This window comes from Urocitellus parryii, chromosome 1 (genome assembly GCF_045843805.1).
Source record: "Urocitellus parryii isolate mUroPar1 chromosome 1, mUroPar1.hap1, whole genome shotgun sequence".
Taxonomy (NCBI): domain Eukaryota; kingdom Metazoa; phylum Chordata; class Mammalia; order Rodentia; family Sciuridae; genus Urocitellus; species Urocitellus parryii.
In genome coordinates this window covers 122,657,521-122,671,918 of record NC_135531.1, presented here as the reverse complement: position 1 = coordinate 122,671,918, position 14,398 = coordinate 122,657,521, and the positions used below count along the sequence as shown (strand labels likewise).

General features: G+C 37.2%; 1 protein-coding gene across 7 annotated transcripts in view; it reads left to right on the top strand.

Moving 5' to 3' along the window:
• Kcnn2 (potassium calcium-activated channel subfamily N member 2) overlaps nt 1–13,372 on the top strand; it is a 424,434-nt gene extending 411,062 nt beyond the window's left edge. For 6 of the 7 annotated variants that reach the window (XM_077796938.1, XM_026414667.2, XM_077796931.1 and 3 more), the window contains 3 exons: nt 4,431–4,558; nt 10,510–10,579; nt 12,815–13,372. In XM_077796938.1, coding sequence (XP_077653064.1) covers nt 4,431–4,558; nt 10,510–10,579; nt 12,815–13,102 — 486 coding nt within the window. In that variant the 3' untranslated portion in view covers nt 13,103–13,372. The remainder of the gene's footprint in view (nt 1–4,430; nt 4,559–10,509; nt 10,580–12,814) is intronic. The other variant, XM_026414668.2, reaches the window with a different exon arrangement.
• Nucleotides 13,373–14,398: the final 1,026 nt, after the last annotated feature.

Sequence of the window (14,398 nt, the reverse complement as noted above, 5' to 3'; positions counted from 1 at the left end):
TAGATTCAAGTGGGTTATGAACTCCCATTTTTACCTCAAATACAGATTGCAGAATCACGTCGGTTACACATCCACATTTTTACATAATGCCCAATTAGTAATTGTTGTATTCTGCTACCTTTCCTATCCTCTACTATCCCCCCTCCCCTCCCCTCCCATCTTCTCTCTCTACCCCATCTACTGTAATTCATTTCTCTCCTTATTTATTTTCCCATTCCCCTCACAACCTCTTATATGTAATTTTGTATAACAATGAGGGTCTCCCTCCATTTCCATGCAATTTCCCTTCTCTCTCCCTTTCCCTCCCACCTAGTGTCTCTGTTTAATGTTAATCTTTTCTTCCTGCTCTTCCTCCCTGCTCTGTTCTTAGTTGCTCTCATTATATCAAAGAAGACATTTGGTATTTGTTTTTTAGGGATTGACTAGAAAACTTTAAGTAGTGAAAAGCAAGGAAAAATATAAGGAGCAAGGCTTTTTGACGATGCTTCTTCCATTACCTATATCAGATTGCTTTGTATCAAAGTTTCAGTTTAAAGTCTGCCTGCTCTAAGTGCTTTGGTGGTTTATGAATTACTGTTATAGTTTTTATTATAATTATCTGTGAAGCAACCACATTTCACGGCCTTTATGAGAGTTGTTTTAAGGTATCTGGGTAAGTATTATTCTGAAGTATCATTTCTTTTAGAGCCTTTCTTTTTTCAAATTATTATCAAATACCTTATCATTAATATGCCTTTCAGAAATTTTCTGGTAGAAGATTTTATTTAGAGTTGAGTATTAGAGAGGCAGAGTAAATGTTCTTATATTTACAGGACCATCCATCAAAAGAGAAGAGAGACCTACTAACAAAGGTCCTTACCCTCACTTTTCTTGTTTTTTGAAAAATATGAATGAATTCAGTTCATTTCACATAATTTTGCCCAATTAATTTGTTTTAGAATTGTGAGATTTCCTCGATAAAGACATAGCATGGTAAGCACTGTTGAAACTAGCTCTGCACTGCATTTTAATGTTTTCATTACTGCATCATAGTTGCATAGTAGTAGTAGAGTTCATTCTGACATCATATACACATGGAATATAGTTTGCTCCATTACAATCCCTAGTGCTTCTACTTTCCCTCCTCCTGTTCCTTTCCTCTACTCTACTGGTCTTTCTTCTAGTTATAGTTTTTTTTTTTAAATCAATGCTTTATAATAAAGGTGAAATTCACTATTATATTAATAAATGTAATTCCATTGTGCTATTCCTGCCTTTTCCTGTCCTTCCTCCCTCCCCCTGCTACACTGATCTGCCTTCTACATACTACACTTTCTTAGATCTCTGAATCCCCTCATACTAATTGTCATGGTATAGGGGTTCAATATACCCTTATTCAGTTCATAATAAAAATTCACTGATTCATTTTGAACCTAGATGGCTTCTCCAAAATTGTTTACTCTTTTAAGTTGTAGATGAACACACAGTATTTTTATTTATTTTTATGTGGTGCTGAGGTTCGAACCCAGTGCCTCACACATGTGAGGCAAGTGCTTTACCACTGAGCTACTACTCTTCTTATCCTAAGGATCCTCTGGCCAATAAGTGTGTCATTCATGATTAGATGTTTCTGTATATAAATTACATATTGCTATCATGCTCAATTCATAGCTTAGACATTTATTTAATGCCAGCTATGCCGAAAACACTGTACTCAGGCCACCTGACCCCTGCCCTCTGAGAGTTTACAAAAGCCCCAGGGTCACATAATTAGATGACTTTATGGCAGGGCTCTTAATTGAGAAAGAGGAAACTTTCCCTCAAAATCAACTTCCTTCTTATGCAGAATTCGAGGACCTACTTTTCTCCCAGTTTTTCCTGGAAGTTTCTATAATGCTTTTGCAAAGCAACTGGCTGTTATTCAAACCTGCAAAGCTTAGAGATGCTTTCAACCCTGTCTTCTCACTACCCTCTGTTCCTTTCAACTCTGAGACAAGGAGACCTACCATTAGGAACACATCTTAGGAACAGGCAGAGTGGTTTTGTTTGTTTTGATTCTGGCACACATCATTTTGTGGCTTTTCTGTTGAAAAGTAGCAGTTAAACATGATGCTTCGTTCCTGCATTTGAAAACCTATTAGGGGGTTAGAAAAGGGGTATCTCAAAGTAAATTCACATATTTCAAAGTTTTTAAAAGGAGCTGTAGGGATGTGTTTTATTTTTTTTAGATGAGGAGTCATTTTCTTTTAAGCTTGTCAGCTACTAGAGTGCTTAAGTAAATGCAAATCCTGCAATATGAGACTTGAGGGCATCACCCACCCAGGTGTGAGATGGTGGGGAATGGCTGAAAGGAACCCCTATCCCAAGAGAAAGAATCAATTATTTAAAATGCATCAGAGATAAGCTGCGATTTACCTTTTTAAAAGTTTACAGACTTTAGAAGTAATTTGAGATTTGCTATTTGTAGATGGGAATCCAACCAAATTTAACTGCTTTTTTTTTTTTTAAAGAGAGAGAATCTTTTTTTAATATTTATTTTTTAGTTATCGGCGGACACAACATCTTTGTTTGTATGTGGTGCTGAGGATCGAACCTGGGCCGCACGCATGCCAGGCGAGCGCACTACCACTTGAGCCACATCCCCAGCCCAAACTGCTGTGTTTTAATCCAGGTGTCTTGCCTGGTTTTCCTGGTGCCTGACCAATCTGAGATCTACACTCCCTCTCTGTTCCTCCAATTTGTAAACTCAGGGAGGGAGCATCCATCAGGGGCCCTCACCAATCTTCCAGCCTTCTACAGCCACTCTGAAGAGCTGGGAACTTGTGCTTCTTAGAAGAGCTGTCCCCCACCCAGGGACTGCTGTCCAGTTTCTTCCCACCTCTTGCTCTGTACATTCAAGATCCTCAAACCTCAATGACTCATGCTACACCCATCCCTTACCTTTGATGAGGATGAGCCATCAGATCGAAGAGCTGTCAGGAAGGCAGCTCCCACGCTGATGAAGGTGTTTCCATAGCACTAAGATGAAACCAAGAATTTACTCACAGTCCTTTTAACTTTATCGTGCAGAGTGGTGCCATTACTTTTATGCACTAATGGTGCTCCGCATGTTTCCATTGTTTTTCTATTGGAATGAGGAAGTGTTCCATGCACAGTCTAATGGATATTCAGAGGAAATGCATTATGAACCAGAGTCACTCCTAAAAGGAGTTTTACTGGAAAGAAATGGGTTTTAGCCCTGCAACGTCACTCAAAAAGAAAACTTACCAGTACAGTTAGTCATAAAACCTGATGCTTTCCTTGCAAAAGTAAAAATGTATATAAAGTTGGTCTCGTAGGTTTAGTGTAATTTTAAGATTTTTTCTTATTGTAAATCAAAGGAATGAGAGGACTTTTGTAATCATTATTTATAGCTTTTTCATGTTACAAAAATCGAAAGTCCTAAAGAGGGTCCCTAGTAACTGCAACCTGACATAGTGCAAACTCCAGAATTTAGGATCCATTTTTCAATCTCAACTCCTATTTCCAGTCCGCCTCATTGCCTTTCTTGGAAGATTTCTTTCTACCCCTTCATACCTTACTAGCCTATGGCTTCTCTGTGAAATATCTTTTGTCTGTTACTCAAAAGAATTAAATGAAGCAACTTGTAGAATAACTGATTAGCAATAAGCCCAAGTGGAAGCTCTGGGTCACCAGAGCGTACAGTATGAGCAAGAAAGAGGACAATGTCTGTCCTGACCAGGCCTTTATCAGCTTCCAGGATTTTTTTTTTTTTAAGATTTTAATCAAGAAAGCAAGTGAATAGATACACCATTCATCTGCTGCAGTTTCCACAGTTACTGCAATGCTTTCATCCTTTATGTTTGTGCCATCCACTTGAATTGCAGTATACTTAAATTTCAAACACAATCAGGACAGCACAGGGTCTTTGTCAATTCATCGAAGTGTGCTAACAAGCGTACAAACTGCTCAGTTACTCTGGGAGGCTATAAACTCCAAGTCTACTCAGACATTTCAGCCGTGGAAATGTGCCCTTACCAAAGTACGCAGCCAGAAATACCAAGTGAGCTTGCAAAGGGCAGGATTAACCTTGGCCTTCTGGCATTTTCCTTCTCTCTAGGGAAATGGAGAACATAGAACAATTGCAATAAAGACTGGGAGAATCAGCACCTCCGACTTAAAAAATGTTGAATAAAAAAGTTTCCTGATGCAGCAGGACAGAATTCAGTACAGAAGAAAATCAGTAGTCTCTCCTTCATATTTAAGTATTATTCCCTGACACAGACGCTTTTAAAAGGCACATATTCAAGAAAAGTACTCTTTTGAGTACTAAGTACTAAATAAAGCTTACCATGATCCTCGAGAGGAAAAATATGACCTTCAGCAAAGTTGCAAAGAATTCTGCCCTGGGATTTATCAATTGCTTCTTTGTCGTTTGTTTTTCTAAACAGGTGAAAAACGCAGCTGCCAATGTACTCAGGGAAACATGGCTAATTTACAAAAATACAAAGCTAGTAAAAAAGATAGATCATGCAAAAGTAAGAAAACATCAACGAAAATTCTTGCAAGCTATTCATCAGTAAGTACCACTTTCATCTTTTTTTTTTTTTTAAATCTTTGGCATGATTCTCACACATAGTTATTCTGTTTTCATGAGGAATGATAAAACATTGTCAGGTTTCTTCCCCCAAAAGACATCTGCTGGCATTTTAATAATCCCATCACTGAAATCCTGGGAAAAAAGTTTTAGTTCCTTTTATGATTAATAATAATTTATTAGTAGAATAGCCACTCATTCAAATGTCTTCTCAGTTTCTCTTTAGAATCAATAATTTCTGTTAAAACGTGTTTCTTAATTTTATGTAGTTATTCATACAATTTGCTGCAGGATGCTAAGCTTGTGTCTACTGCAATAGACATTATATGATCTATCTGGGTTTTCAACATATTGTCAAAGCTCTTTATATCACTACAGTGTAGATAATTGTTTAATACTTGAATATTTAATGATTCTTAATCAGAAATTTGGGGATTATTTATATGCTACATGTTCATTAGAGACTTTAAAGTTCCTATGGTTTCTGTGGTTCTGTATCATTATTCTGACTTTATTCAGGATACCATTATTCACTTTAAGTCCTTCATGCCATTTCACTACTATATCATATAGCTGTGATAGACTTTGAAGGCAAAACTCTGTACCTCGTAAGATTCGATGATAATTTGGAAACCCAGGGTCTCTCTCCTCCAGGCTGACAGCATCTTCACGGTAAGTACGACTCAGTGGGGCCCGACTCTGATGCTCTGCAGACTTGCTGTTAACATAATGCCCTTTCTGCATGGGGAAGTGCACACAGGGTCACAGTTATGGCTCAAAAAAGTGACTTCCTCATGAAACCTACACCAGGGTAATCATGGAAAGGATGGTAAATACTAGGCCTTTTGGCTATATATACCATGAGAAACAGACAAGAAAGCTCTAAAGCTGGCATTTTTATTTTACATATTTAGTTAATTCATACATAACATTCTCTGAAGAATCACTAAGCTTTCATTTCCCACCCTTTCACCTATCCATCCAACTGCCCTGCTTACATCGTGATCCTTAAAAATAATAGAGATTATGTCTGTGTTATGCACATGTGTGTACTTGTTTGGTAGATTCTGCCTGCCTTAATGAACATAAAACTGAAGTACTCGTCTGAGATTTGAAGTAGAGGGAACTGCACATATGGTAGCGTAGCTGGTTCTCATTACTATTCACAGCTACTCACTCATGCTTCTTCCCTTATTGCCACCAACACACTTTCTAAAAGAGGATGATATTTCTCCTTCAGCTCTGTGACTTGACTAGACACACAACTATGCCTTTCCCCTATTGTAAGGAAAAAACAGGGCTGGAATTTTAAGACTTCAAGTCAGAGGGAAAACACAGAGAAGAACTTACATTAGATCTGGCTCACAAGAGAGCTCCCCAGGTTCAGTTACTTACTAAGCTAGAACCGCCACCTAGCAGTGCATAGCTAGACATCTGGACTCCTTGAAGTCTAGACCTAAGAGATGGAACCCCCAAGAGATTCTGAGCTCCCTCCTCTGTCAGAGGATAGACCTCTTCCCCAAAGGACTCACCAGGCACGACTGTTAGTCATGTCCAACCCAGTAACCCCAGCATTCACACAAGGGCTTCACATGGAGATTTCTTTTTACTACTTGATATTCACCTATTTGAGTACATTAAAAAAAAAAAACTTATCTTTGTATGTATGAGAAGATATGTGTTCAGGGATGTGAGATGACATGGGATCAAGCATGTGTGGTTGGTCTGTGTGTTAAGTGAAAATCCCTTTCCTTCAGGATTTTGTGTTCCATTCTGTTGTGTAACCTATTAAATGTGATCTGGCTTTGATGCTGTTGATATTTTCAAATAACAAATCCACAAAAACTGCTGCAACAGTTTTTGTAAAATGTTATATATTGTCATAGGCTTTGAATGTTGAGTACTCTTCACACAAAAACTTGGGAGAATATATGGATATTGACTGTAAAATTCTTTTTCAACTTTGTGTAAGTTTGAAAATTTTTTATAATAAAATATTTTTTTAAAGTTCTTCAGGGAAGCTAATTTTAGGAAGTAGCACATCTACCCTATCTTAAGGGTGCTGTGCTAATTGGAGCCCTTTAGCAAGATACTTTGGGTAGAGTGATAGAGGAATCCCTGTGATTCTGCTTCTGCAGGCATTTCTCATTCTTTCTGTTCCAGAGATAAGCTTCAGTCAATTCAAATATGTTCTGATTTGTGCGAATTAGCTTGGTGGTTGTTGGTTTTCCTATGCTTTGGGGAAAAGTACATTTACAAAGGGGTTGGGTTTGGCTACCTTATTCTAATCATAAATAATCAGTTTTCATTTTAATTTTGTATTAGAAGTTGGGGAGTGAAGTCACAAAGGAAAGCACACAGGGCTCGATTCCTCAGGGCGTGGCTTTCACTGCCCACAGTCCAGATCCAGTGAGACCTGCAGCCTCATCAGTCCACACTGGGTGAAATCAGATCTTACTAGTTGAAGAAAAAAAAATTAAATTCATTTGATGGAGCTCTCCTGGCCTCTCCTAGTTTCTGAGTTGCCCTGAGAGCTTTTTCAGAAGCTCTTCCACCTTCTGCTTGTTCCCCTCTAGCTCAACTCTTTCTCTTTTCCAAACTTTATGGCCTCTCTACTCCAGCATATGACCACTCTTGTCTCTGATGGATGATGAACTCTCCCAGTTCCTCCCCTTGTTTTAATCACTCTTCAGTATCTCTCTTGGATTTTTCACTTGGTGCTATGAAATGTTCTCTTTGTCTTTTAACCCTTTTTCTGGTAGCAGCTTTAAATTTTTCATTCTTCTACCTTGACCATGGATCCATCCATCAACTTGGACTTGTCTCGGAGCCAAAAAATCCAGTGTACATGATTTACACAACAGAGGGGCTCCTGAATAGCTCCAATTTGGAAAAGATCTATTCCCCTCTGGGGAAAAAGGAATCACATTATAATGTCATTGTCCCTTTAACCATATCCTATTAGGCAAAAAAATGTTTTCTATCACTTATTTGAACAACGAGTAGCAAGAGGCCAAGCTGACCTTATGCATGCTCTTCCTTCTGAACTCTGATTCAAGAGGAAGTCATGCACTCTCAGGTGGGGGAATTATGGTAGTGATGAAGAAGGATGGTGATGTAATTGAATAGTGTTTTTCTCTTTGGCCAGTATGTCCAAATCCTACAGAATCATAACAGGATCTTCCAGCTAATGAATCGAGCCCCCTGTGCACAACTGAACACCTCATTGTATTATTTTGTTCCAGAATATTTTACAGTTTCTTTTCTTTTGTTTTGTCTTTTTATTTCAACAAAATGAAAATAGAGCTCGGAAGTAAGTTGTGTGAGCCGCTCCTTTCAACATTTGCAGAATTTTCTACTGGCTGCATGCACCCAGCGGATCCTTTATTTGTGAATTTTAGTAGTCTGATTGCTGCTATGGAAATGTGATCCAAAATCATGATATTTTCCTGTGATAAGTGAAGTTCACAAGGAAGAAATCAACATGTTTCTTATTCTTTTTTTTTGTGGGGACAAAAAGTATAATACATATCTGCATGTTACCTTTTATTCTGGCAGCTGCAGCTTAAGCAGGTCTTTTTCCAACTGCTCTCCTACATTACAGGCTGCATAAAAAGCAGACAAGATAATTTAAGTTCAGAAAGCTAAAGGAATTCCAATCAAACAGGGCTACTCTATTTCAGCTTTCCAGATTAGCAAAAAATAAAATGGGCAAAATTCTACTGTCAGACATACTTTAGTAATGCAAGAGAAGTAAATTAGGCTCCATTGACTTAAGACGAAATGCCCACTTCAGCTAAGGAGCCACCACCCACCTGATTTTCAGAGTTCAAGATGACTTCTATTGGCAGATTGCTGGAGGCATCTGGTCTAAAGCCCCAAACTCTAGTCTACCTGTACTATTACTTAAAAGAAAACTTGATATGAATCCTACTGTAGGGCTGTGATGTAGCTCAGTGGTAGAGCACCTAACTGGCATGCATGAGGTCCTGGGTTCAATCTTCAGCATTACACACACAAAATTTCTATCATTTAAACACACACACACACACACAGCAAAGAGAGGTAAAGGTATAATTAATTGGCAATTGAAATTCTAGTTTTAGTTTCTAGCCATGGGCTAGAAATCTCTGAGCAGGTATCAGGCCATTAAGGCTGGACAGGACGAGCCTCAGACATTTGTCTTGCCATAATCAAGACCTGGAAGAGAATTAAAGAGAATAACTGTCTCTCCCCCTGTTTTAATATTGTTTAAGTGTTACTTAAAGTCATCTATTAACAACTCTGTTGGTATAAATCCAACACTCCAGGAACGCTATTCTCATCTAACATATTTCATTTCATACATGAAGAAACTGGAGGTCAAATTAGAGCCAGTGAGGACAGAGCCCCCATCTGACATAGCTCCTTTCTCCAGCTTCTCTGTAATGACCCATAGATATTTAAAGTGGTTTTGTTTTTCTGCTTCTTTTAAAAGGTTTACATCAAGAATTGTATCAAACCTTTCTCAATCATATATTGGATTTAAGTACATTTGTAAATTTCTCTTAGACTAGAACTTTATTCCATGTCTATAATGCACAAAGCCAGTGAACTTTGTTCCAAGCATTCTAATAAACACAGTCTCAATGACAAGTTATAAATTTAAACTGTTTTAGATTGTTAAAGATTGTGTTGGAGGTAGGTGTCAGTCAAACTTGCTGGCAGAGGAACCAGATCTTCACTGCAAAGCAGATTTGCTGACATATTGAGTATCCAGGCTTCAGAACAAAATCACTGAGCATGATGAACATGTGCTACAAAAATCTCCCTGGCAGTAAAATCTTGCCCTGTGAATTTTTATTCCTGCCATGTAATTACTATACCTTAAATTGAAAAATAGCAAAATGCCTTCTTGAGCATTAAAACTCTACTTTGTAAAGTGATCCATCATCAAGCAAAATAAGGCTGATGTGGATCCCCCTGCCCCCATTTTTACGAAGTAGCATAGAAGGACCCATTTCCCTTTTTGGAGCAAGGCTTTGAGATGTTTGCTTAAAGAACAATAAATCACTTTTCCTCTTGGAAAAGAATATTAATTTCTTGGACATAGTAAACACAGAATAAGTCTTTGTTATAATACAATAAATAAAGAATAGTCATTTCTCATTGAGAAGGATAGTTTTTTGAAAGAGTGGCCTTTTGACTTCATACATACAATGATATTTTAAAGTAGTTGAAAGTAACTTTATAAATAGAGAGTCTATCCAGCAGATACTTTGTTGTAACTTTTTTATCTACAATAAAAATTAAGAGAGGTTCTTCCAAGGAAATGGTCTGGCCTCCCTTCAAATTCAATGGCAGTTTAAGATAAACATCTAGTGAAATACAATGAAGAATAAGAGAATTATGTGTTTTGAGTTATCTTGCTGCTGGTTGAATAAAAGTTTTATTTTTGTTAATAAGAATCTCACTTATCACTGTGTTTTCATCAGGTTCAAATACCTAACCCAATTCATTTCAGACTAAACAGGGTTAATACCTGTATCTAGTCACGTAGGCATAGGAAGGTGCTCATTGCTCCAACATTGATGAAATTCCAGTTGCTTTGCATATTTCTTCCTATGTCTATTTGTCACGATACTGGGGCTTTAATGAATGTTTTGGCTTTTTCTCATATGGATAAATCCTTATGAGCCTTTCTGAATTCAACTTACCTGGTAATAGTTGTCCTGAGGACATCTCATCTCTTGCTCTCTCCTTTCTTTTTTGCCGTGTTGGGGAAGCATGCTTCTCATTGTACCAGACACATAACCAGTATGGTCTTTACCCCCAAATACAAGGCATTATCCATGCAGTTATTTGCTCTTGTCAATTTTGTGCATGCTCTTTGGAAGCCATAAGATACCTTAAGAAAGAAGAGAACTTTTCTGACTTCAGATTCTGTCTTTTAGATTAAGAAGTGTGAAAATGGAGCAGAGGAAGCTAAATGACCAAGCAAATACCTTGGTGGATCTGGCAAAGGTAAGCCTCAGGGTACTTGGCCCTCACAGCCCCATCTCTTGACTACTATGCAATCATTAGTAATACTTTGCAAGGATCCTACCACAAATTTAATTAATTCATCAAACCAACAAACCACTCAGAATTGAAGGTCCATCATTGTAAAAGCACTCTTCTAAGACTTTTATTTAATATGCTCTCTTTCCATATACATTATTCAACCCCCATTCTAAAGTCTTTCCTACTTGTAGTGAATTTAGAGGCACCATAGTTTCACAAGTGAAAACGAAGACATCTGTAATTCTTAAACCTCTTCTCTGTGAGAGCAGAATTTCATCTCACATCTGACTATGAGGTTCAGGGTTAAATAGAACTCAACAATAAAATTTTATATATTTTAAACAAACTCCTAAGAATGTAAAATTGAAACTTTAAAAAGACTCCCAAAAATTGCATCCTAAAAGTTAAAAAATGGACCTTTTTATGGGTCTTTCTACATCACATTATATCAATCATACTTTTTAAAAAGTATGTTAATAATTATCTAGTCTTTCTATTCCATTTAAAAGATTTATCTGAATTTTTAATTGTTCTTCCCCCAGTAAAATCCACTCTCAAAAAATGAATATCAATAATCAATACACTGTATCCTTTTGAGGTAATTCTAAAAGAGATAATAGAATAACATATGCATTTTTAGCCTTTTACCACAAATGCTTTGAAATAGGCAACTTTCGATTAGATCTGTATGTTCTGTTTTACACTTGACAATCAGCTATGTTCTTTCTATAGCCTTAAGTATAATCTATAACAATTACACCTTTGGCCTCATGTCACTAAATAATGCATCTAAATTATATTCCTTTTCATGTATATCAGTAGCACCTACTATAAGTAGGTGAACATAAGTGAGGTATTTAACTTACCTGGGGAGAGCAAGCTTGTAATTAAGCTGGGTGGCACAGAGTGACAGGTAGAAAGACATCGTTGATTAATATTGCCCTCCTTTGGGGCAGGTTCTTGCATCACTCCTAGGTTAAATGATAAAAACTGGGTATTCTTTAAATAAATAAAATAGACCCTTCAGAAATGTGACACAGAGAATTAATTGGACTTCAAGAGTACATCTATAAGGCAAGATGCTATTTCCAATTATTTCATTAGTGCCATTCTTATGATGACAGGACTGTACATGCCATAGGATTCAGAATTTTTTGATCAAATGGATGGTGTTCACTTGTTGTATGCAGTGAAAATACAGCTAAGGCAGGCTGTCTCCACAACAGAACTAAACAAGGTGTCTGTGTTCTGAATAGTTCCCCCATTTAATGGGGTTCATTTATCATCTTTAAGAGGTTGTTAAGCAAGACAAGAAGATATATTGTAAGGTGAGATGAAGCAAAAGGATGGAAGATTGGGACAAAGGATTAACAGACAAGTTTAACATCTCTGTCCTTCCCTCTGAGGTGATCAACCCTGGAGTCCCATCTCTTGGCTACATCAGAAAATATAAGTAGGAATCAGACTTATGAATTGAATACTTAGCTCCAATTAAGACATTCCCACAGGTAGACTGGCAACTTCAGTATCTCCCTGAACTTTTATTTTGAGAATTTATTATTTATCCTAAATTTTTCTGTAAAAAAACCCTATTTGAATCAATGAAGAGTGGTCTATGATTTGGACTGCAAGACAACAAAATGTATTTAGGAATTTATTGCTTTAATTTACTAAATCACTTCTTCAGATAAATCCTGAGCTTTATCTATATTCCACCCTCAAAATCTTTTTACATTCCAAATCATCTGTACTTTTCTTATTCCTTAAATCTGCTAGTCTTTTGAAAGATTGTCCTTGCCTTATTATTACATGTGGCAAAATGCATTTGATGTGCTAACTTTTGTGACAACCCTTAAAACACACAAATTTGAAACAACTTCATCTGTCTTCACACCACCTAAAATCATAGTCTGTAGCTGCACTACGTTTTCTGAAATTGAACCAAATTAATTGTCTAATTAATTTAACAAATTTTAATATTAATGTTTTCAATGTTAATCAATTTCTAAATCTCAGCATTGAGCAACATATGGAATTTTCTGCAAAGTAACCATTCAGTTCAGTGACACCTTGTTACACCAGATGTCACCACCAAGAGACCAACCCTAAAGCTCCAGGACTTTGCAGATTACTTCTAGGGCAAGTCTATAAGCCTCTTAGTTATGTTTCTAATTTCTTTTCCATCCTGTTTTTCAGACCCAGAATATCATGTATGACATGATTTCCGACTTAAATGAAAGGAGCGAAGACTTTGAGAAGAGGATTGTTACCCTGGAAACCAAATTAGAGACTTTGATTGGCAGCATCCACGCCCTCCCTGGGCTCCTCAGCCAGACCATCAGACAGCAGCAGAGAGACTTCATTGAGGCTCAGATGGAGAACTACGACAAGCACGTCACCTACAACGCTGAGCGGTCCCGGTCCTCGTCCAGGAGGCGGCGGTCCTCCTCTACAGCACCACCAACTTCATCAGAGAGTAGCTAGAAGAGAATAAGTTAACCACAAAATAAGACTTTTTGCCATCATATGGTCAATATTTTAGCTTTTATTGTAAAGCCCCTATGGTTCTAATCAGCGTTATCCGGGTTCTGTTGTCAGAATCCTGGGAACCTGAACACTAAGTTTTAGGCCAAAATGAGTGAAAACTCTTTTTTTTTTTTTCTTTCAGATGCACAGGGAATGCACCTATTATTGCTATATAGATTGTTCCTCCTGTAATTTCACTAACTTTTTATTCATGCACTTCAAACAAACTTTACTACTACATTATATGATATATAATAAAAAAGTTAATTTCTGCACATACTTGTTTGGTCACTTGACATTTCTGAAGCTTCACATCTTTAGAAGGTAAAATGATTATCTCTGATGCATGCTGACAATTTTTATTTCTAAAAGTTGGGCTGGTTTGAGGGGGTGAAAAAGGACTTTCAATCCTTCCATATCTTCTTCATGAAAGTTTTTCATATTAGAACCACAGTCATTTGGCCCAACCCAGCTTCTTTCTTCTTATTCTTGAGTTTATAGTGTCTCCCTTTTAATACAGTTTTCATCCAAATGATATGGAAAGTCAGGCCATTTTATCAGAACATATTCAATCAAAGTGCACAGATGCTTTCAATAATTATTTTATTCCTAGTTTATCAGCAAATTTATATGAAGAAATATCAGTACACTGCTATCTGGAATTCATGTTACTGAATTGTACGTCTAAATTAATGAGTTCATATTTTGCCATGTATTCATTTATTACAAAGGACCCAGGATGCTCTCCAAGTACTTGGAGGTACATGTGATCTTTATATTTACATATTTGCATACATCAGCATCATAAACATACATGAGCATAACACATTCTAGCATATGGTTCCTTCTTGGTCTGCACTTACATATTGGTACAAGTAAGTGGCATATGGTAAATTTCACAAGTTTTCATACTTGGTTAGTCATGGTTGGTTCGTTGGTGTAAAAGGGAACTGGGGCATTATTGCTTTTGCAAATTTACTCAAGAATCCAGTAAATTTGGGAGAACCATATTGAGGTGAGAGCCATGTGGAAATTCCTAACATTATGGTGTTTCTTCAGAGTCTACAGAAAGAGCTGATCTGTGGTACTGTGCTAAGGTTAATGCATCCTAACATTTGGGCAGCTCTTAGGGAAACCAGCTTGCATTGGTCTAAACCTAAAGAACTATTCCTCCTTCATGTTCAGAAAAACCCGTTTAAGCAGCTTATGTATTCTGCCCTATTTTATAACTTACCCTTTTGCTGGCAATCTTAA